This window comes from Cydia amplana, chromosome 21 (assembly GCF_948474715.1).
Source record: "Cydia amplana chromosome 21, ilCydAmpl1.1, whole genome shotgun sequence".
NCBI classification, from domain to species: Eukaryota; Metazoa; Arthropoda; class Insecta; order Lepidoptera; family Tortricidae; genus Cydia; species Cydia amplana.
The window spans coordinates 7,225,665-7,251,453 of NC_086089.1; the positions used below are offsets into that span (position 1 = coordinate 7,225,665).

Sequence of the window (25,789 nt, forward strand, 5' to 3'; positions counted from 1 at the left end):
CCACGCCCCTTTATCTCGATTGCACTGAAATATCAACGATAAAACACCTTTTGGCGACATGTTGATTTTTTCACAGGTTCTGTGAAGCCGATACGGATTGCTGTCATTTCTACAAAATGTCTTTGTAGTTATCAGGGTGTAGGTCATTTAATTGTATTCTTATTAACTAATCCGTGCTAATTTTCATATGTTGGACGTATTGAAAAAATAAAGAAGAGGATCCACTCCGCCCGAATCGAGGGTGTGTATGCAGTGATGCTAGACTAGACCGAATTAGATTTGTATCAAAATAATCTGAAGCTATTTATAAATATTATTTTCTCAGCTTTTACTTATGTTCTAGCGTTAATAGTAACGTCTGGTCTATAATTAACCTGTGAAAGTTTAAATATTGAAGTATACCACAGTGCAAGTGTGTGATGTGTCCGTACAAAATTTATGAAGGTTGCCATTTTTTCGTGGTAGATATTGTAGATCAGTGTTATTGGGCGTGATCATGTCTCTTGGAGCTCGCGGTCGCGCGGAGAAGCCCAAGAGCATGCTATAGCGCGTTTTCACGCTCGGTTGTCGGAAGTGTCAAGCCAGTGGTTTCCCTAGAGCGGAAACATCGAGACCGTCCTGAAAGTGCACGGCAAGTTTACCTGAGCTTTTGAGTGGTCTGATGTGATAAATGGTGGTTTCAGGTAGCGATGCGAGTAGTATCGTATTTGTGGAGGTAATATCTGTGTGGTTGTGCGTGTGAAGATGGCCCACTGAGCGGGCACGACACCACGGCTTCGTCAGTGACGGGCGGAGCGCGGGGAGCGGAGTCTCCTTCGCAGGCCAACCAAGACACCGTGGATAACGCCACCCCCACCTGCTGGTGAGTGTTCTTACATGTTTCTGTTAGCCTGGTGCCCAGTGAGTCACCAAACCTGATGTTAAACTAAGCGCCACTTGCACCATTGCACTAACCCATTGGTTACCAGTACGATTTGATACCGGGTTAACGGTTTAACTGCTTAACCCCAGGTTAATGAGATGGTGCAAGTGGGTCTAAAATGACAAATAGAATCTATACTTTATCCAAATGGTTTTTATCACCTCTTTAGCCTTGTTGGTTGTAACATTGCCTATGAAACTGATGAACTTGGGTTCAAATCCCAGTAGAGACATGCATTTGTGTGATTTTTCTCCATGTAATTAAGAATTTATCCATTTGTTTTATCTATCTAGTTATAGTAAAACAAGCCTTATTAAGCATTTGGTGAGACTGGATTAAACTCTGTAAGATTGTCTAATGATATGTGACGTTCCACGGCAAAAGGTACCTTATGGCACTTGGCGCTTACGTCGCATAGCGTCGCAATAATAATAGCGCGCGGCGGCGGAGCGGCGTTAATAATAGCGTAAGCGCCAACGGCCATAAGGTACCTTTACCCGTGGGACGTCACATATGTATTTAATGTATTAAATAAATGATACAGGTGATATAATAATAAATGACAATTTACATTATCTTTGGTGAATTCACCTGACCAGGTTGTTAACCCTTAAATGCATAGTGATGCATTTATACACACAACATAAACATCAAATGTTATGCATTATTAAACAAATTCTATTTGTTCTTGTATATTATTTCAATAGTAAAACTAATAAATTTTCCGAATTATTACATAAATTTACGCAGTATTTTAATTTATAAAAGTTACATTTGTTTATAGACGAAATGTCGGAAAACTTGGAAAAACCAGTCTTCAAAAGAAAAAACTTCCAGTTGATGATTTTTAGTATGTGATTTTGGGCAGATTTTTCGGGGTTTGTAAATATTATATATTTACAAATTTTATCATAGGAACATCACAAATAGTGTACCTTTCTGTTGGCAGTTAAGATTTTTCCTATACCCCTTACTAATAGCTATATATTTCCAAAAATATGATTTAGACTATGCAACTTTTAACACTGATTTCCCAGTGAAAATCGATGATATATTTTTTTTTACTATTTTTCCTAGAAACGGCAAACAATTATGTGATATATATATTAATTTCGGGCAAAACGAAAAAATCATGTATTTAAGGGTTAAATAAAATAACACAGTCATATCACTACATAGTATAAAACAAAGTCGCTTCCCTGTCTGTCTGTATGCTTAGATCTTCAAAATTATGCAATGGATTTTGATGCAGTTTTTTTTTAATCGATAGAGTGATTCAAGAGGAAGGTTTATGTATAATTTATTAACCCGGGCAAAGCCGGGGCAGGTCGCTAGTATCATATAATATCACTTGATGTAACATTTCACTCCCTAAAACATCTAATAAATAAAATAAAATAAAATAAGCCTTTATTGCTGTTTAACACCATAACAATGTAAGTATTAAGTAGGTACCTTTACAAAACACCTATTTAACAACAACTTCCAACAATGACATAAAATATCTCTCGAATGTCACTATATAGAGTTTACACTGTACTACACCTGGAGGATATAACCAAACGTAGACACCTTGTCTGTAATTTTCTGTACAAAACATTCTGCTTATTTTTGCAGGGGAGGGGCACGTCAAATGTATATGTAATGTAAAAATTGCCATGTCAGATAAATGTCAGTCCATACATTGTGTATGACCATTGGCCACCTATTTTCGACAGAGGAGAACACCTGTTAATGGCTTGTCCGTTTGGTTATATACTCTTAAGGTTCTACATGTAAAATTCTCACATTACAGTTACCTGAACATGCTTAAACTCTGTACTTGATTTAACAAACTGTCAAATTTCATTTAAACACCTGCAGCAAAGAGAATTTAGTATAGAGGTGGATTGTCAAAGTAATTTTTGTAGCCACAGTAAATTTACTGCCATCTTTTGACACATGATTAAAACTTTTAGAATGCCATTTGACTTTGATCCTTATTCTTTCACTGATATGTCAAAAAGTGTTGCCGTCATAAATGGTTACACACTTAGCTCAAAATGCTCACATGGCTCACATGGGCCAATCATATCAAAGCAAAGAAAAATGAAGCCAACATACAATTTCAGCGCTTACTATGGCTAATAGGAAGACAGTCCTCTGTGACGCTAAGCAACAAACTTATGGTATACAAATGCATCATAAAACCTATCTGGACGTATGGTATATAACTCTGGGGATCAGCCAGCAACTCTAACCTTGAGATCCTTCAAAGATTCCAGAATATTGTTCACAGAACACTATCTTGTGCACCCTGGTTTGCCCGAAATAAGGAAATACATGACTACCTACATATACCAACCATCAAAGAGGAAGTAAATAGCTTCTCAAAGAAATATAAAGAAAGCCTAACAAACCATGAGAACGAACTTGCCAGAGACCTATTAAACGACACCAATAACATCATAAGACTCAAAAGGTGGCAGATCTTGGAACTAGACCAGAGAGAATAACCCACCCCCTCCTTCACAAACTAAAAGGAATGGTGGTTAATGGACCACCACCTTGAAAAAAGAAATGTATAGATACATACAATCTGATTATGGCTATGAAAGCCGATGGCAGATGAAAGTGATATAAAAAAAAACAAAGAGCTCAAAATTAAATGGTTGTTAAATTTGAAACAGCTAGCCAATTACTCTTATTAAACCATAACTCATTTTTTGGTTCCAATATGATATGAGATGTTGATATCTGGTTATACCAAATTTAATAATCAAATTTTGGGTAGTATGCTGTATTACAGGTATAAAAAGGACAACATTATTTAAATAATGTATATGTCACCGGAAATGTATGAAATCTAGGAATTGTATACAGTAGGGTATTTGACTGTATTTAAAATAAATTGTTTTACACTATGCATAAAATAAAGCACAAGAAGATTAATAACGTAGACAGAAGTTATTGTTAGACACAATTTCAATTTTAAAACCCGTATAAAACTATAAAGAGTAGGTAATTTGATTGTGACGTCACATGCTAGTGTTTCATATAAATTCCATAGTAGAAAAATCGTTTTAACAGTTCGAAAAAAGAAACTGATTTGACTAGTAGTCAAATACCTTATGTCTTGAATGTCTTGATGTACAGTTAGCAATAAAAGCTTGTATCAGAAGTGAAATTTTTGACATATAACTAATTAGGAACAGGATCCAGACACAACTTGACCAATGAGTATTTGATTAAGTTACCATTAAACCACGTATTTTTAACATGCCTAGAATATTATGCACAAAATGACTAGTCACAGTCTATGAAGGAAAACATGACAAGGCTTGTCAATACTGAGTCAGCTGTAAGTCACTAGACACCAAGTTAAGCCATAAAGCCATATTAAAAATAAAAACAAATTCAGTACCTACCATTAACTTGTTCAGTATTGCCTTCAGTTTGCAGTCGTGAAACGTCGCCGGGTTCCAACTTGTACCTTAAGGGCTGATTTAGACGGCGGGCGAACTCGCATGCGATTTTAGTTACATAGCGGAATGTTGGTTACGGCCAATTCAACCGTCCGATCAAAACGCGCAATGTAATGAAACTCGCATGCGAGTTCTCGCATCGTCTAAATGAGCCCTAATGCTCTCTCCGGCGCTCACACCGGAGTTGCGTGCGAAAAAGGCCCCGAGTCTAGACCCAGCCTTATCAGTATGTCTATATTTAAGAACCGTCCGTTTTCGTATACCTCTTTTAGATTTTTATTGTTATCATTGTTGCTAAAAATAAACCGCCCACAACGCGAAGTGCCACAGATTAAACAATACCACAGCAGATACGACACAGACTAGATTACTAGTAGGAACCGCTACTTTCTTCGTGGCACCTATTTTTATGCGTGGCGTGCGTGGCGTGATATCTATTTTTTCGTAATTCGTTCCTCAACAAAAATATATGTACTTAAAAAAAAAGTAAAGTGCGCTGTGCGAGTTGGACTCGCGTTCCAAGGGTTCCGTACATTAAGTCCGACTCACGCGTGACTGCATATTTCTAACAGGTTTTCTTGTCATCTATAGGCATAGAGAAATAAGTAAGACAAGAGTGCTCACTCCATACATCAGTTCAGACTATTAATTTCAGTGTCTACATCTAGCATCGAGTAGCGGAACTATCAGTACTGCTACTTGACAATAGATGTAGCACCGACCGGAAAGTCTTATCTCAACAGCATAAGACTTTCCGGTCGGTGCTACATCTATTGTCAAGTAGCAGTACTGATAGTTCCGCTACTCGATGCTAGATGCTAATAGTCTTTTTGGTACTAAAACTGATGTATGGAGTGAGCACTCTATGTATTTTTTCTCTATGCTATAGGTAAAGAACTATTTGGTGTATTTTTTTTTTTTCAAAATTTTAGACCCAGTAGTTTCGGAGAGAAAGGGTGGGGGGGGATGGTCGGACAGACGTTTTTTCCTTTTGAGATACGGAACCCTAAAAATTACGCTTCATATGCAAAATATGATTGTAAAGGACTGTAGGTACATTGCACACACAGCTACATAAGTGCATACCTACTATAAAAATGTATTCATAAAGTATGTATGCAGTTGCACCAAGTTGCAGTGTGCCTATGAACTTTTTAATGTCCGACAGTAGTTTCGGTTTCGACAGGTTTCGGCTGAAGGCACAGAATAAATAATAGTACTAAGTACAGAAGACTCACTCTCTAACAAAACGCATCTGTTACGATCAGCAGAGATATGGCCGCTAGGTGGCGACAACGCCACGCGCGGCTTATGGCTTTCCCCAAAATTGGGGCCGAACGGATGTACTTTTACCTACCTGTAGCAAAGCGACGAAATCGCGGAGTGAGACACGCGTGCCGAAAGTTTGTTTTCAGCCAAAAAAATGTCGAAACTTTCTGCCGGGCCGAAACTGTATCTTCCCGGCATAAAAATCATGTATCGTTTGGTTTTGGCCGAAAGTAGAGCAAAATGTTGTGTCTTTTTTCTTTTTCCTTGTTTGTTTTATTTTGTTACTGTGTTTTGCGACAATAAATGACTTTTTTTTATTTTTTTTTAAATCGAACCTTCGGTTTCGGCTAAAAATCCTGTTTCGTTCGGATACTAGCACTTGCAACCCACTGTACAGTCAGCGACAGAGTTCGTTTACCGTCCACATACCTATCAGCCGTGACGTGATATCTGGTATTTAAACGATGATACTGTTCATTAATGACGTACCTATAGGGAAAATGGTCAATGAAAAAACCTTTACAGTACATATGGGGCTACTTTTCCGCACTAGTGCGTAAAATAGCACTTTTCGTGCGTATGTCGAAACTTTAAAGTGCCATATGTACTGTAAAACGTTGTTCGATACACGTGCGAATAGGTAATTCGCAACTCGTGTCGATTTAAAACACTCCCTTCGGTCGTGTTTTAATTTATCGCCACTCGTTTCGAATTTCCTCTTTTTCGCACTTGTATCGAAAATAACTATTACTTTACGATAACCAATTACGTATGACGTTTGAATCACGTATGGTTTGGCCTAATTATCCTTATTAATAAAGACGTTACACTTCTTTATTTCAGTGTTTTTCTGGTTATAAAGAATCTTAGAAGACGCACAAAACTAGAGTTGCCTTTTGTCTTATAAAAAACCGGCCCAGTGCGAGTCGGACTCGCGTTCCAAGGGTTCCGTAAATTAAGTCCGACTCACGCTTGACTGCCCATTTTTAATAGGTTTTCCTATCTATAGGTAAAACTAAAGAACTATTATGTGTATTTTTTCAAAAATTTAGACCCAGGCGTTTTGGGAGATAAAGGGGGGGGGGGGTCGGACAGACAGACAGACGCACGAGTAATCCTATAAGGCAGCGGTTCTCAATCTTTTTTTGACGGAACCCTTTTGGAAAGCGAAATACTTGATGGAACCCTACAATAAAACAATAGTTTTTAGAAGTGTATTTTTTTATTAAATAAGCATAATTCTAAATTCTTGCGGAACCCCTGCAGGGGTGTCGCGGAACCCTAGGGTTCCGCGGAACACACTTTGAGTATGGCTGTTATAAGGGTTCCGTTTTTTCCTTTTGAAGTACGGAGCCTTAAGAAGCGGTTATTCCCTTTTCGAACGAGCGAGCGAAGCGAAGCGAAGTTCTTATATTCAACTTTGAACACGCGGCTGGCTAGCGGCACGTCCCGGCATTTCGATGTTTTTAAGCTGAACTGTCAGAAGATAGTTTGATACACAATAACTTTAGTAAATTTGTTCTAATTTAAATGAAATTGGGTAAACGTGTAGTCGAGGGCATTATATTTTAGTCATTAAATTATGAGCAGGCTCGATCAAGGGGTTATTGAGCTAGAAGAGCTAAGAAGGCCAAAAAGCTGTTTGTGAGGGGTCTTGCTATTCTGGTCATTTTATTTGCAAGAAAGTATGGTCGAGTTTGGTATCAAATGAAAGTGCTCGGCGTACACTTATATAATATCGTTTTTAAATTTACCATTTTGAAATAATTTGCAAGATAAAAATAAAATAAAATAAACATATCGTATTTGACATTTGACAGGAAATATTTCGGCTTCTACTATTTTATGTCGCACTATACGAGTAAGTAGGTGCAACAAAGTCAATCGCTAATTTTTGGCAAACTGCGAGTTCTCAGTTCGAGGCGAACTACTAGTTATTTCAGTGTTTTTCTGGTTATAAAGAACCTTAGAATACGCACACGCGGCACACACATAGGGTTACCTTTTGTCTTATAAAAAAGTGGAAAATCCTGAAAAAAATTCGGATGATACTCGGCCAAAATCCTAGACGACCATTTCTCCAACCTAGACAATAACGTCCACGATTTACCGTTACCATAATCACGATAACATATAAAAGCGCCCATTAAACCCATCCTTTAACACATTCATTGCGACCCAGCCAGACAAGACATGCGCGCCAGGCCACAAAAATGTCTTCATATAAAGCTGTAGTACCACGATCCCGACTATCGCGTCGTCCGGCCTGGGAACGAAATCATAAAATACCCGATAGTCGGGTTTTCGGCACTGAATGTGTTAAGCCTTTCGTCCCCTTAACGCCACCATATGCTGTAGCTACAGCTTACCTTTCCTCTATCGGCTCTACCCAATGCCTAACTTTTAGCTCGCTGGTTAGCTGAGGTTTCAAAAAACCCTTACACTCGCCAGTTGCCAAGTTCACCCGCAATCCTGACAAAAGACCAAAAAAAACAGACAAATAAATGAAACCTATACACTGAACTACTGACTATCACGGTTCAAATAAAACCAAATTAGCTCCCTCTGGCCCAAAGCAAGCCCAAAGGCCCCGACGCGAATGTCAGGAATTCACTTCGTGGTTTATTTTCCTAAGGAATGACATGCAACACGAATATCCGGACAAATACGGTGTAGCCGGCATGGCACACATAAATATACTACGTGCCTACGTGTTGTTTACAAACAAAACTACGATATGAATCAAGTGTTTTAATGAATTAATTTAAAAAAACCTCTGACTCACTTTAATGAGTCGTTTTCATATTTGCATACATAACACCCACTCATACATTACAAATCACCGTTCATATCCCCGATTCGGCCACGTCTTGCGAAAACCAGCGGACATAGTAAAAGAGCCCAAAAAAACTAGATTTAAAAAACCGGCCAAGTGCGAGTCGGACTCGCGCACGGAGGGTTCCGTACCATCAACAAAAAATAGAGATAAACAAGCAAAAAAAACGGTCACCCATCCAAGTACTGACCCCGCCCGACGTTGCTTAACTTCGGTCAAAAATCACGTTTGTTGTATGGGAGCCCCACTTAAATCTTTATTTTATTCTGTTTTTAGTATTTGTTGTTATAGCGGCAACAGAAATACATCATCTGTGAAAATTTCAATTGTCTAGCTATCACGGTTCGTGAGATACAGCCTGGTGACAGACGGACGGACGGACGGACAGCGGAGTCTTAGTAATAGGGTCCCGTTTTTACCCTTTGGGTACGGAACCCTAAAAACCTGCTGGCTACGTCAGTACGGTAACAAATGTCTGGCTAAGGCTATGCCGCACCGCCTGGGCCTAGAAAGGGTAAAGCCCTGAAGATACTGGCTGGTCGTTGTTTGAGACATGCTAATGGTCTTACTAAAGAGGATGCCGAAGACCGTGAAAACCAAACATGAATCACAATAGGTACTTAGAATCGTTGCTCCTGATAAAGGAACTAGGTTTGTAAACAACTTTTTTTAAAGTTTATCTTTAACCCATTTAAAGTTAGAATGAGTAAGATATGATAAAGAAGTCCTTGAGAAATGGACGGGAATCCCCAAATCACTACATAGTATAAAACAAAGTCGCCTCCCGCTGTCTGTCCCTATGTATGCTTAGATCTTTAAAACTACGCAACGAATTTTGATGCGTATTTTTTAATAGATAGAGTGATTCAAGAGGGTGGTTTATGTATAATTTTTTAACCCGTGCGAAGCCGGGGCGGGTCGCTAGTATTAATAGTATTATACAAGTTAATGTGTCTAAAGTGCATTGGGCCTGGCAACATACTACCTATATACCTGGGTAACCTATATAACTTTCTCATTCTACCGGGTACCTATCCTTCTGCTCATATAAGGATGCAAGTGCAAAGTTTAAGACCTTGACAGACCACAGCCTTGCGCACAGTACTTGTGGCTGATATACTTACCTACATGTAATATACCTCTGGCTCTATCAACATATAGGAATTTTATTGCAATTACAGTATTCATACGAACATCTTTGGGAGTCGGACTTGACGAATGGGTCGGTATCTCGGATTTTTATTTCCTGAAAAACATTAATAAAAAAACAAAAAAATTACGAAATGAAACGTTTTATCATAATAGTTCCCGAACTAGTGCGGGAAATAGCACTGCGTGCGTATGTCCAAAGTTTAAAGTGCCATATGTACTGTAAAACGTTGTCGTTATACGATACACGTGCGAATAGGTAATTCGCAACTCGTGTCGATTTATCGCCACTCGTTTCGAATTTTTCTTTTCCACACTTGTATCGTAAATAACTATTGCGTAACACGGGCAATATAAAATTTGTAGATACGAGTCATAGAAATCCTTATTTTTGTCGCGTTCCGAATAGGAGGAAACATAATTTAAAATGCGAGAGAGTAAAAAAGAACGAGAACGAAATTTACTTTCTATACATCTCGTTTGCACTAATATGCGAGTACGAGCGAGATGCATAGAAAGTAAATTACGTTCTCGATGACGTTTATATGTGACAAGTGAATAATCGACAAACGTATTTTTTTCCAGAAACCACCAACCGTTTAGAAGTTAATACGTACTTATATCCAATAAATTTAAGAAATATAATTGTTTCGTTTATAAATTTGCGGACTACTTCCGTTGCTCCCAAGGACCAGTGGTCCGCAGACCAACGGTTAAGAACCACTGATTTAGTATTTTGATCTATAGCTGGTCAAGCAAATCTTGTCAGTTAAAAATGGCGCGAAATTCAAATTTTCTATGGGACGATATCCCTTCGCGCCTACATTTTTCAAATTTGCCGCCTTTTTCTACTGACAAGATCTGCTTGACCAAGTATAAGAATCCTCAACATTACAACTTCGATTAAAGACAAAATTAGGTACCTAGATGTATAACAGCTGGTATAATAACCTAATAATTAGCGCTATATATAGATCTCTTGAGGCAATAGAATCCCACGGCATTGTTTGGTTTTTGCCAATCAATTCCATTAAATAGAATAATCTTACGTCTGTCGATGTGAATCGACAGACAGGAGTCGGAGCGCACCTTGCTAATGTCAAAGGAAAATGTACCTTCTGTACGGTTGTTACATTTCATATTTGAGCGGCAGTAACCGGTCTACCGTCGGAAAGTTCCAAAAGCGCAAACTTTCCCCTTTCGGAAACTTCTCATATTTTTGTTTGAATGTTTTCTTAGTATACTGTGGAACTTTCTTGAAATTTCCGTGAACTTTTCCGTCTTTTTTTAAATTCCACAACTTGCATATGCGTAGAAGCTACACACCCACAACTTTTCGCGACTATTGGCGCTGCCACTCGAATTTGGAACGTAACGACTGCATAGAAGCTTCAAATTCGTTTGACTCTAGTCATATGCGCTTTAACTTCAGCAGGTTTATGTAAACCGTACATAAGGGAGGGCATTTTCCTGTCGTACCTCTTGAGGGGTGGATTCCCAAAAAATATAGTGTAAAGTAAAGCATATGGGCTAGGGAATAAATTAATAGATTTAATATCCAAATAGTCTAAAATCACCAATTCACCACCCAAATAAATATTTGAGATCAGTCCTTTTTGTTTACTTATGTATAATTTTCCTGGATAGCTCAATGGAAAGAAAATAAGATCACGTTTCTTCAGAATGAACATTTTATCTATACCGCAATTTAATTTGGACGAATCATCAAATGGGTTACAACGTTTAGCATATGTGTATTCTCCTAATGTTAGTTTGATAAATTATCTAACCTATTCCAAATAATAATTCGCCCAAATGAAATTAGTAAACGTTGGTTTTCCCACAGAAACGGCCGGTTTCGTTTCCCTGGAAACTTATTCGCTAATCTGTTGTAATCATGAGAGCACAATATTCTGAGAAAATCGCGTAGCAATTGCTTAACGCATTTATTAAATAGAGATTACAATCTTACACAAATACTTACGGAGTCTAGAACTGTCGTGGGTAATCTCTTCACTACATAGTATAAAACAAAGTCGCTTTTCGCTGTCTGTCCCTATGTATGCTTAGATCTTTAAAACTAGGCAACGGATTTTGATGCGTTTTTTTAAATAGATAGTGATTCACGAGGAAGGTTTATGTATTATTTGTTAACACGTGCGTAGCCGGGGCGGGTCGCTAGTCTATTCTAAAGAAGAGACGCTTTGCACATATATTTTCGTACCCTGCCGGTTGACATCTCTATTGCATTCGTACATGAATCTATATAGTATAACTGGATCAGGCATGAGGGGAAGGGGGTCTTATGTATCTTTCAGTAGGAGATGCAGCGAAAGCGCTATTATTGTTTGTCCTTATCACAGTCTCACAATTTTTTTTATCCCCCACCGTAAATTTAGTATGCATTATGGTGGGCAACAAATAAATTCGACCAATCATAGTGTCGCATTGCGTATGTTTTGTCCCTCAATGACGCACGCGTATACCACATCTATTAGGATCCTACCATCTACGCATTCGCATTATTTATATTGCTGTCAAGCTCGCACAGTGACATTGACAACAGGCATGGGCGGGACAGTTATGCGAGTGCAATAGAGATAGCAACAGGGGGGTCAAGTGTCAATTTACGAAAATCTATATGAAAAGCGTCTATGCTTTAGTCAAGGGTTGCAAACAGGCTGTACCTTCATACGTTTCTCTGGTTTTGGTTTGGAATTTAGGTAAATCGCAGTTATCGATGTTTTTGTGCTTTAATTCATTCTAATCCAAATTTAAGGTTAATAAACCCATTTTATGAATAGCCTGATTTTTCAGGGTATTGAGAAAAAAATCAGATACCTAATTTATGTTTTTCAATGAAAACCAGAAAAAAATATTTGTGTATTGTTTGATATATTTACAAAACTACTTCGAAAAATTAAAGTGAAGAGATACTGATTATATCAAAAATTGCAAAACATCAAATTTTCGAGAATTCCTTTCAGCACCTGCCTGTTAATTTCTTCCACGAGTAAATTTTGGATAACTAATAATTCTAGAACCAAAACATGTGAGATAAAATTAGTTAAAGATCGTTTAGCGTGTGTTCATGGCGCGACAAAGGCCGGCGGCATAATGCCTCATTAGCATATTGGTTGCATTACTCTGAACAAATTTGACGTTCCACGGTAAAAGGTACCTTATGGCCGTTGGCGTTTACGTCGCATAGCACCGCAATAATATTGGAGCGGCGTTAATAATAGCGTAAGCGCCAACCGCCATAAGATACCTTTATCTGTGGGACGTCACAAATACTCGTACATAAGCCTACCCTAACTATTTCGGCGGTATTGCTTTTTTGAAAAGACATCGAACGGTTAAATTTATTTTTAACTAGCGACCCGCCCCGGATTCGCACGGGTTAACAAATTATACATAAACTTCCTCTTGAATCACTCTATCTGTTAAAAAAAATGCATTAAAATCCGTTGCGTAGTTTTAAAGATCTAAGCATACATAGGGACAGACAGCGGGAAGCGACTTTGTTTTATACTATGTAGTGATTGATTCGTCAGCAGTACGGCAATAAAACTTTCATGTGCTGCATTACTTTTCTCCCTCTTATAATATTCTTTCTGTGTATCCAAATTTCAGCTAATTAGAATTTAACGTTTGAAAAGTTTTAAACCAACAACTTTTATCTGTAAAAAAGTAAAAATCACTTCGTCTTTCAAATTCTGGTTTCAAAATGTAGCCCGCGTCATAAAAACCAATTGATTGACACCTCATTCACCAAAATCCGATTTTGTTTTTCTTTGCCCACAGGTGGGCAGCTTTGTCTGCCATGGGGTGCTTCGGGTCGCCCAGCGGCAAAAGCGGAGCCGACGGCGGCGACCCCAGAGAGCAGAAACGGCGCAGCGACGCCATCACACGACAACTGCAGAAGGATAAGCAGGTGATTATCGATCTTGTGACAACGGATTAACGTCCAAATTAATTCGCTGTGAGATGGCAGGGTCGCCATGTAAGGATTGTAAGGCAACAGGAAGAATAACGGCCCAACGATGCCGTTAGGGCTCATTTAGACGGCGCGCGAACTCGTATACGATTTTAGTTACATTGCGGATTGAGCTTACATCAATTCAGTCGACCGATCAAATGACGCAATGTAATGAAACTCGCATGCGAGTTCTCGCTCCGTAGCCCTTACACAAGTGCAGTAGGATAAAGCAGTTAAGTATGGATTCTATTACATCGTGGTAAGGTTTTAAGTTAATTCAAAAGTATCATTAATTAATTCATTAATCCACACATAGGATGCTTGAGTCATATATGAGGCTAAGCGTATGCTGAGACGCAGGCGACGCAGTTCCACGCAGCGCAGGTCAGAGCAGATTTTGTAAAGTATGGAATGTCCTTGCGCGAGACGTTACGCTTAGCCTAAGATCACAAGAACAAGAAGAGAGAAGAGAGGCAGGACGCAGAAAGAGGAGCTAAGTCATTATACTAAAACTGAAAGTATGTATAGCTTGTAGCCATGCAAGAGCGGTATCAAAAGCTAGCACTCAACATCTGCAGGCGGACGTAAACATCAACCTTATAACAGGGCATCAAGGTTTAAACTTGATCCTCCCTTAATCTTTACAATGTATCTTGATTGCACTTCGGGGAGTGTGCTCAAGAGCTACACGAGCTTATTCCACCGTCCCCATTCTACCATCGGACTTTTAGACGCACGGGCGGTTTCCATCCTTACTTGGTAGATATTCCACGAATCCGCACGAAGCGCTTTGCTTCCTCTTTCCTTATGCGCACTGCCAAGGAATGGAATTCCTTGCCGGCGTCTATATTTCCGAGCTCATATAACCCGGCAACCTTCAAATCAAGGGTGAACAGGCACCTTCTGGGCAGACTCGCTCCATCGTAGGCCACGTCTTCGCCTCGGCTAGTCTGTGGCCATGAGTACCCCATTTTTAATAAAAAAAAATGTATATTATTGCTAGTCCCTTTTAGATGACATCGGCTATACTATCGTATAGATTTCACAGGTACTTCTTATACTTTTTCAGCTTTACCGCGCCACACACCGGTTACTGCTGCTAGGGGCCGGCGAGTCCGGCAAGTCCACGATAGTGAAACAGATGCGCATCCTCCACGTCAACGGTTTCTCGGACAAGGAGCGGCGCGAGAAAATAGAGGACATCAAGAAAAATATACGCGATGCGATACTTGTAAGTATAGTCTGTAAATTGGAAGCTGGCCCCGAACTAATCCTTTGTCTAGTGTTAAGAGCCAACAGGAGTGGTCATTTCTCCATACAAACGTACTCGACTGTTTCCTCCGTGGGTTTTGAAGCTAGAGCAATGATTTTTTCAACACAGATTAATATTGTCAATATCTGTGTCGGACCGTTTTGCTTTTTTTGATATTTTTGTTTTTTAAGGCGCTAGAGCCCTTCAAAAATGGTCAAAATGGCCTAATTGACTATGCCGCAATGAGAGGCGTGCTATTCAAAACTGACATCAATTAGTCAAAAAAGCAAAACGGTCCGACACAGATAATGTCATAATCATTTAGATTTCCAAATTTGGTTACGATTGGTTAAGTTTTGGAGGAGGAAACAGTCGAGTACGAAACCTCGATTTTTGATATTTTTACGCAGGATTTTTCGCCTTGTCCTTATCGCACTAGTTTTAGGAGCCGCTTCCGTTAGCGAGACGGGTATATTTACCTAAAATATTTAAATCTTAGCTCCTGTTGGCTCTTAAGTAAATCAAACTTACCAGGACTCGAACCCTGGACCGCGGCTTAACAGGCAGGCACTACCCACTTGGCCCGACCAGTCGTGTCCACCACCAGACCAGTCATTTTAAATATCATTGTTTTCAAACTATTTAGACAACGGTTTCACTCACTTGAATTTTTAGTCGCTATTGGCGATATGTTTCGGGCCCTTCGGGGGTCCTTCCTCAGGCTCGAGTGCACCCGAAACATGTCGCCAATAGCGACTAAAAATTCAAGTGAGTGAAACCGTTGTCGTCTAAATAGTTTAAAATATGTCTCACGAAAGTTTAATATCGATCATTGTTTTAAATTATTTTTTTGACATAAAAAGTAAACGAAGACAGAAACTTGACTGTTGTCAGGCGTGTCTCACTCCGCGATTTCGTCGCTTTGCTACAGGTAGCTAAAAGTACATCCGTTCCACACCAATTTTGGTGGTTAGCCATAAGCCGCGCGTGGTGCTGTCGCCACCTAGCGGCCATATCTGTGCTGATCGTAACAGACGCGTTTTGTTAGAGTGAGTCTTCTGTACCTAGTACTATTATTTATTCTGTGCTGTTGTATAACTTGTAATGTTTTCCTTGCAGACAATCACTGGTGCTATGAGCACCCTGACACCGCCGATACCGCTGGAGAAATCGGACAACAAGCACCGCGTCGACTATATACAGGCAAGTCTATCGGCCTGCCCATGACATTGCGCGACCGGCTTCGGCTGAGGCGACAACCATAGGTTGGAGCGAAACACAGCAATCGGACCTGTGGTTTTCGCCTTAGCCGAAGCCAGTCGCACAATGTCGTGGCCAGGACGTAATATTTCGGTTATCTGGGGGCACAGCAGTGCCCCCGCCAAGTCGAGCAAAACAAAGAGGCACGCCAGGCACGGCCGTACCATCCTTTTCTCGAATAGTTTTTTTTTTAAGTATTTGACTGTTTATCGATTTGTGCGCTCCTGAATAGGCCTTTCCTCGGTAATTGATGTCGATCACTGTACCGGCAATACTCAAAATTTTCCGATGTCAGTAATATTTAAGTATAAAGTAATTTTGAAAATGTTAACTTTTCATGTTCCCGCATAATTCTAATTAAAAATTAAACATAAGCCTTCTTTATCATGACAGCATTATACAATTATACATATTTTTCCACATAATGCGAACTCGTTATTCTGGTTTCCAGGATGTAGCCTCCCAGCCAGACTTCGACTACCCGATGGAGTTCTACGAGCACACGGAGGCTCTGTGGAAGGACCAGGGCGTGCAGCGCACGTACGAGCGCAGCAACGAGTACCAGCTCATCGACTGCGCCAAGTAGTGAGTGTCACACTATAGTTGTACGAGCACACGGAGGCTCTGTGGAGGGACCAGGGCGTGCAGCGCACGTACGAGCGCAGCAACGAGTACCAGCTCATCGACTGCGCCAAGTAGTGAGTGTCACACTATAGTTGTACGAGCACACGGAGGCTCTGTGGAGGGACCAGGGCGTGCAGCGCACGTGCGAGCGCAGCAACGAGTACCAGCTCATCGACTGCGCCAAGTAGTGAGTGTCACACTATAGTTGTACGAGCACACGGAGGCTCTGTGGAGGGACCAGGGCGTGCAGCGCACGTGCGAGCGCAGCAACGAGTACCAGCTCATCGACTGCGCCAAGTAGTGAGTGTCACACTATAGTTGTACGAGCACACGGAGGCTCTGTGGAGGGACCAGGGCGTGCAGCGCACGTGCGAGCGCAGCAACGAGTACCAGCTCATCGACTGCGCCAAGTAGTGAGTGTCACACTATAGTTGTACGAGCACACGGAGGCTCTGTGGAGGGACCAGGGCGTGCAGCGCACGTGCGAGCGCAGCAACGAGTACCAGCTCATCGACTGCGCCAAGTAGTGAGTGTCACACTATAGTTGTACGAGCACACGGAGGCTCTGTGGAGGGACCAGGGCGTGCAGCGCACGTACGAGCGCAGCAACGAGTACCAGCTCATCGACTGCGCCAAGTAGTGAGTGTCACACTATAGTTGTACGAGCACACGGAGGCTCTGTGGAGGGACCAGGGCGTGCAGCGCACGTACGAGCGCAGCAACGAGTACCAGCTCATCGACTGCGCCAAGTAGTGAGTGTCACACTATAGTTGTACGAGCACACGGAGGCTCTGTGGAGGGACCAGGGCGTGCAGCGCACGTGCGAGCGCAGCAACGAGTACCAGCTCATCGACTGCGCCAAGTAGTGAGTGTCACACTATAGTTGTACGAGCACACGGAGGCTCTGTGGAGGGACCAGGGCGTGCAGCGCACGTACGAGCGCAGCAACGAGTACCAGCTCATCGACTGCGCCAAGTAGTGAGTGTCACACTATAGTTGTACGAGCACACGGAGGCTCTGTGGAGGGACCAGGGCGTGCAGCGCACGTACGAGCGCAGCAACGAGTACCAGCTCATCGACTGCGCCAAGTAGTGAGTGTCACACTATAGTTGTACGAGCACACGGAGGCTCTGTGGAGGGACCAGGGCGTGCAGCGCACGTGCGAGCGCAGCAACGAGTACCAGCTCATCGACTGCGCCAAGTAGTGAGTGTCACACTATAGTTGTACGAGCACACGGAGGCTCTGTGGAGGGACCAGGGCGTGCAGCGCACGTACGAGCGCAGCAACGAGTACCAGCTCATCGACTGCGCCAAGTAGTGAGTGTCACACTATAGTTCTATGTCGACTGTGTGTGTGTAGTGTCGTATGTGTATGTATTTTTCGAATTATTTTATACTCGAAATGTAGGAGTCAGTTGTGTTTTTAGGTAACGACTTCGTATTATTAGATTGCCCAATTAGAAATGAAATAATTAGCCAAGTACGAAAAAATACCGTTTTCGTTCCCATACAAAAAATACCGGTATCCGATCCCTGCCACCCTTACCAACGTAACCGTTGTCAGGCGTGGCTCACTCCGCGATTTCGTCGCTTTGCTACAGGTGGCTAAAAGTACATCCGTTCCACACCAATTTTGGTGGTTAGCCATAAGCCGCGCGTGGCGCTGTCGCCACCTAGCGGCCATATCTGTGCTGATCGTAACAGACGCGTTTTGTTAGAGAGTGAGTCTGTACCTATACTGGATCAACCAAATCTTGTCAGTAGTAAAAGGCGGCAAATTTGAAAAATCGCGGGTTAGCAACACTATGTTTGAATAATTCCAAAATAGCGTGTCATCTGTGTGTTATCTGTGGAATGTGGATCGTGAATGACAGCCATCATCTTATTGTTTACATTCTGAAAGGTTTCTATTTCAAGAGAAATTTCTGCTGTCACCATTAAATACCAAGATTATGCATGACCTCAAGCAATGCTCAGGTGCCTACAATGTACAATCATACTCGTTGACGGTAAACATTACTAAAATTTGAGGTTATGATAATTCACTCGAACTGACGTATGAAAGGCGGAAAAATAAACACGTTTTGTTCGATGTACATTGCTGCTTTTCCTAGCGCAATTTTGCTCTTTGATTGTTACATGGTGTTACCCTACTTTAATTTGCAGTACATTGCTACTGACAAGATTTGCTTGACGCACTATAGTACTATTATTTATTCTGTGCCGTTGTTTCAGTTTCTTGGACCAGGTGTACACAATAAAGCAGCCATCGTACACGCCCACCGAGCAGGACATCCTTCGCTGCCGGGTGCTCACCTCGGGCATCTTCGAGACGCAGTTCGTCGTCGACAAAGTCAATTTCCAGTGAGTCCATACTTATACTCAAGTAACCACATAATACAGGGTGCCCGGTAATTAATGGATAACCTTCTAACCACCGACAGGGCACCTTAGTAAAACTTTCGTGGTTTTCGAGATAATCGCACTTTTCTAAATTTGAAGTATGGTGCTAGCTATTAAAAAAGACAGAAAAGTTCGATTATCTCGAAAACCACGAAAGTTTTACTAGACCTATAAGTGCATTTTCTGGACCAGCCTAAGGTGCCCGGTCGGTGGTTAGAAGGTTATCCATTAATTACCGGGCACCCTGTATATCAGCCAGACATAATCATTTTGTTATGAATAAATCAATGATAACTTTTACTACGGGGCCAACTCCGAAAACGCAGGAAAATCTTGTCTCGTATATAAATTAATTTTGGAATGAACAATACTATTAAGCTTTGAATAAATTTAAAAGTGGAAGAATTACTGCCCTGGGTGAGACTCACTCACGGCCTCTGGTTCGATACTCCAGCGCTCTGCCAACTGAGCCACCAAGTCCTCATCCATAGCCAGCGAATCATTCCACCATATGGGTCTAGCTAGGAGACCCTAGCGACATCAATCGTAAGAGCGTTACACTTCTTAAACGGCTACCGGAGTTTCAAGTCATATTGGTCTCATACATTTTGGAGAATCATATGTCAATGTCAACAAACGTAATAGACGCCTTACAACACTGTAAATAAAAACCGGCCAAGTGCGAGTCGGACTCGCGCACGGAGGGTTCCGCACCATCAACAAAAAATAGAGCAAAACAAGCAAAAAAACGGTCACCCATCCAAGTACTGACCCCGCCCGACGTTGCTTAACTTTGGTCAAAAATCACGTTTGTTGTATGGGAGCCCCACTTAAATTTTTATTTTATTCTGTTTTTAGTATTTGTTGTTATAGCGGCAACAGAAATACATCATCTGTGAAAATTTCAACTGTCTAGCTATCACGGTTCGTGAGATACAGCCTGGTGACAGACGGACGGACGGACGGACGGACAGCGAAGTCTTAGTAATAGGGTCCCGTTTTTTACCCTTTGGGTACGGAACCCTAAAAAACTAAAATGGAAGTGGGCAGGCCATGTGGCACGTATGAGCAAGGACAAATGGGCAAATAAAGTAACTACGTGGCCAGGACCACTTGGTAAACGAACTAAGGGAAAACCGAAAGAGACAGACAGAGAAAGAGAGAGAGAGAAAGGTCAGACGAGATAGATAGAGCGGCTAGAAAGGACTGGATTACAAAGGCAATGGATTTTGGCCTTTACTCGTAGAGAGGTCCATAAATAAACATTTAAATAAATAATTATGTATAATTTATTAATCTGCATATATTTTTCGCTATAAAAATAAATAAATAATAATAATAAGAAAATAAATTATACTGTAAATTTGCAATATTATAATGTGTAATTGTAAAGTATAGTACCTAATGCATGAAATGAAATATTAATTTAATTAAGAAATGATATGTTTGTTTATTAAGAAATAAAGAGGCTATATGTGACGTCCCACGGATAAAGGTACCTTATGGCGGTTGGCGCCTACGCTATTATTAACGCCGCTCCAATACAATTGCGGTGCTATGCGACGTAAGCGCCAAGTGCCATAAGGTACCTTTTCCCGTTGAACGTCACATATTATTATTATGTCAATGTTGTTTATGGAAAAGTAGTATTTTTCGCTATTTCGAGGTTGGTTCCATGGTAAAAGTTGTTCAGTATGACCCCTCAGAGTATGGTCAGGGCAGACATAACAAAATTATCCTTCAGCCCATTCAACAACACGTGGGCCGTTTACCGCACGCACCGGCGATACAACGCTATAGTTGACAACGCTATACTTTAGTTATCAATTTATATTTTTTCCCCGCCCCAAGATGACGGTCGGGACCCCGACGGTCGGATAACACTTGTATTTGTATTTGTTTTTTTTTTAAAGAAAAATCATTTTTATTTTATTACAGCCAAAGTACTAATCTGATTTCTTTGTATTAACTCACATTTATAGACGGGTCTAACGCGAAATTTATTCAATTACCTTTATATACCGACGTTTCAACACAGGTTTCACTGGTCATGGTCGCGGCCAACTAAAGTCTCAGCAAAATGTCGAAACAGAGATTTGTGCAACTACCCGACGAAAAGTGTATGAAAAAGTTATATTATAAGTTAAGTCTGTTTTGACATTTTGCTGAGACTTTAGTTGGCCGCGACCATGACCAGTGAAACCTGTGTCGAAACGTCGGTATATAAAGGTAATTGAATAAATTTCGCGTTAGACCCGTCTGTAAATGTGAGTTAATATGTGTTCAAAACGCGAAGGTTTTAATAGTAGTTTATGCAACAGTGATATAATAAGGGTTCTTAAAATTCAAGGGTCGAAGTTACAAAACGAGACGTAGTCGAGTTTTGTAAAAAAAGACCCGAGAATTTTAAGAACCAATTATGAGCTGTTGCATACATTACTTTTTCTATGACAGCTGCAGCAAAAAAAATTATTAAAAAAAAGTTATTATTAAAAAAAAAGAGTTATTATTAAAAAAAAGAGTTATTATTTAAAAAAAATTGAGTTATTATTTAAAAAAAAAAAGAGTTATTATTGTAAATGAAAACATATCTCTTTCAATCAAGATGATCGGAACTTGTATCTTTAAAAAAAATAAAGCAGTTGTATTATACTCATAAGATGACAGCTAGCAGTCATCTTATGAGCCTATAGACAAAGCATTCAAATGACATTGCTTTAGATATCACTGTCAGTCATTTAATTGACACATTTAAGTGCTGGAGTAGAAAAATATTATATTGTATTCCAGTATGTTCGATGTGGGCGGTCAGCGCGACGAGCGGCGCAAGTGGATCCAGTGCTTCAACGACGTGACGGCCATCATCTTCGTCACGGCCTGCTCGTCCTACAACATGGTGCTGCGCGAGGACCCCACGCAGAACCGCCTCAGGGAGTCCCTAGACCTCTTCAAGAGCATATGGAACAATAGGTACGTTTGCTTCGTACACATTTAATAGGCTACATGACTAATTTTTTTTATGGTATCAATCGATCGGGTTTGTTTTTAGGATCAAATGTCTATATGGGACCCATTGCATTAAAGTAACACAAAAGTCAGAAATTGTAGTCAAAGTCCGACAGTTGCACTTCACTCGCGAAACGCCCTATACAAAACGGACAAGGGCCGTGACGTCATCGCCCATCTTGTAGTATGGACAAAACAAGAAAATTATTGCGTTTTTGTCGGTGAAATATTGCGTTTATGTATATAGTTGCTATACAATATTTTATTGCATGAAATGTAAGAAATCGAATGGTACCCTTACTTTTATCGTTTTTGGAAGTTAAAAAAAACTTAAATTTTGAAACTTTCAGGTCCTGTATCTTTGTAATTTTTCAATATTTTATTTTAATATCCACATTATTGTGATAAATTGCTCGTTTGCTATCTATTTTACTAGATTCTGTTATAAAATTCAACATGTGTCATCATCCCTATTACACAAACGGGTCTACCGCGATCAGGCGTGGCTCACTCCGCGATTTCGTCGCTTTGCTACAGGTAGCTAAAAGTACATCCGTTCCACACCAATTTTGGGGAAAGCCATAAGCCGCGCGTGGCGCTGTCGCCACCTAGCGGCCATATCTGTGCTGATCGTAACAGACGCGTTTTGTTAGAGAGTGAGTCTTCTGTACTTAGTACTATTATTTATTCTGTGCCGCGATATAGTTTCATTGTTTTAGCTGAATTGCACCGGCTGTGGTCACGGAAAGACTGACGTCCCAGCAATAACGGAGATATAAATGAAACAACACTGTTACCCGAAATTAGTTTATAAAAATGTTCGGGGTAGACAAATAAATTGCAGCTACCCGTAAAGTAGACCCGTTTGTGTAATTAAATATATGTGCAAAACGCAAGAGTTTAAAGTGATATATTAGGTTTGCTTTGGTCTAGAATAACCCACGAAATATCATTTAAGTTTACAAGCGCTTTTCGGTGAAGGAAAATCCCAATGGCCTAGTTTACCTTATGGGTTGGAAGGTCAGATGGCAGTCGCCAGTCGCATGCCGTCGCACTAGCAGCGGAACTGATAATTCCACTATTCGATGCTAGATGTCGACTACTTTACTTTCTATTCTTACTATATTTCTCTATGCCCTAGGCTCCCCCATGAGCTATGGCAAAATGCCGGGACAACGCGAGGAAGATGATGATGCTCTCGGATAACCTATCTGAAAATATTTAACCTAACGGTGACAAATAGCTGTAAATAAAAAGATACACGTATTAACAATAATGTTTGTCGACAGATGGCTGCGCACGATATCCGTGATCCTGTTCCTGAACAAGCAGGACCTTCTCGCGGAGAAGGTCCTCGCCGGCAAGTCGCGGATCGAGGACTACTTCTCAGAGTTCACGCGCTACCAGGTCTGCCGAACATTCTAATGTAGTATAGTTACCCACGGATCTAGATATTCTAGATTAATGCTTAGGGCTTAACCCTTCGACGGCCAACTAAAAAAATATGGAATTCACCCCACTACGCCTCATTAAAAATTTTGCATTAGAAAAAATTACAAAAAGATGATGTTAACTTTAACTGTATAATATCTAACTTATCGTGTGACTTTGCAATGGGGTTGACAACTGTCAAAGGTTTGCATAGATGGCGCCATCATACCTTTTTCTATGAGTTTTGGCTTAAAGGGCTGGCATCCAGGGCATTAAAAGAACAAAAAAATTTACACAATTCTAGGGATTGACAGGGCAAGCCATGATGGCGCCATCTGCTAAATACTTCGACCGGCCAACCCCATTATCTTGTCAAATAAAGAAATATTTCATAGCTGTTCCTTGTATAAATAAATAAATAAATAAATGAATTCCTTTACTTGGGTAAAATCAGTGGGTAACAACTTGCCAAGTCGCACTATTGAGTAGCAAATAACAACAAATCATTTTCAGTAATTGAAGAACATTATGCACGACAGGAGCTGTGCTCTAAGGGGCTTTGAAAGAACTTGGTTTCCAGTTATCGAATTTTTGAAGTGAAAACTTCTTTAGCGGCGCTGTGCACTTTTTGTGATGGGGAAAAAATGTTAAACTCGCGACAGGTCACGTGACCGACAGATTCGACATTGAAAATTCGTAAGACGGACACGTGACCTGATCGAAAAACTGTTACAATGTCATTGAGTTTTCATTTCTGCCGGCACTCGCGGAGTGCAACCCGTTGTTTTTTTTTTTTTTTATTAGCGAAACTATTAACGAACTTGGCATTTAAATATGTTTTTGATGAGATTTATTCTCACTATGTTTTACAGTTACTCTAATATATAATATGATATTCCTGTGTCAGGTTCCCCCGGACGCGGCGCCAGACTCGCGCGAGCACCCGGAAGTGGCGCGAGCCAAGTACTTCATACGGGACGAGTTCCTTGTGAGTATCACTTTACTACAAGTTTTCATACGAAAAGGGTGATAAGACTTTGACCATGCTAACGTAGCAGTAATACTAAGAATGCATTGTTTAGACGACAACGGACATTCACTTGAATTTTGAACTCGAGCCTGAAGAAGGACCCCCGAAGGGCCCGAAACATGTCGCCAATAGCGACTAAAAATTCAAGTGAGTGAAACCGTTGTCGTAATATGTCTCACGAAAGTTTAATATCGATTAAGAATGCATTAATATCACTACATATATCCCTATAAACTCGATACTTGACATGAAAACTTGTCGTGGTCCCACTTTAGATAAAGAAAGACAAATAGTGAACTGAAATGCGTGAACGCATAAATAACGGATGGCTCCAAAAAGTATGACAGTTGTAATGACAAGATTTTAAAATATAGACTATACTTGGTCAACCAGATCTTGACAGTAGAAAAAGGCGGCAAATTTGAAAAATGTAGGCGCGAAGGGATATCGTCCCATAGAAAATTTGAATTTCGCGATTTGGTTGACCAAATCTTGTCAGTATTACAAAAATAAATCACTGTTTACTTATTATACGGCGGTCCCATTTCTCTTATATCGTCTTATTTGGCGACTTGGCGACCTTGCCAAGGATTTTGTTAGGATATAACTTACTATTTCTGTTACAATATCGGTGCATATTGCTATACTAGCTATTTACGAAACAAGTGCGAAAAATACACGTGTATCGTCACAGAAGTAAGTAATAGTATTATCATACAGAACGGCCACGCACCGCCCCGCCCCGACTCGGATTACCTCGCCCCGCGACCCGCGACATGAATGTGTGCGTAAGTCGCTCTACTGAGAGCATGCCAGAAGTCCGTCAGATACACAATGACGCGTGTACAGACGTGCCGCGCACACATAAACGCAAATCATTTTTGATGTATGGCGTATCCGCCCTATCGTACAACGTTTTACAGTACATATATGGCTCTTTAAATTTTCGGCCATTGTATTTTGATGCGTTTTCTAATAGTGATAATACGTATTCTCAGCGCATCAGCACGGCGTCAGGCGACGGCAAGCACTACTGCTACCCGCACTTCACGTGCGCCGTCGACACGGAGAACATCAAGCGCGTGTTCAACGACTGCCGCGACATCATCCAGCGCATGCACCTGCGGCAGTACGAGCTGCTCTAACTGATACATCACACAG

General features: G+C 40.7%; 1 protein-coding gene across 2 annotated transcripts; it reads left to right on the forward strand.

Annotated features, from left to right (window-relative positions):
* LOC134657831 (guanine nucleotide-binding protein G(s) subunit alpha) lies at positions 1 to 25,789 on the forward strand. Of its 2 annotated transcripts, none has more exons than XM_063513405.1 (11): positions 1 to 241; positions 684 to 862; positions 13,448 to 13,577; positions 14,692 to 14,853; positions 15,994 to 16,077; positions 16,586 to 16,719; positions 18,994 to 19,122; positions 21,952 to 22,131; positions 23,457 to 23,574; positions 24,506 to 24,586; positions 25,627 to 25,789. In XM_063513405.1, the coding sequence occupies exons 3-11, from the start codon at positions 13,467 to 13,469 to the stop codon at positions 25,771 to 25,773; spliced, it is 1,146 nt and encodes a 381-aa protein (XP_063369475.1). In that variant the 5' UTR covers positions 1 to 241; positions 684 to 862; positions 13,448 to 13,466; the 3' UTR covers positions 25,774 to 25,789. The 2 variants fall into 2 exon arrangements, with proteins under 2 accessions (XP_063369475.1, XP_063369476.1); XM_063513406.1 differs by having other exon boundaries at positions 6 to 138.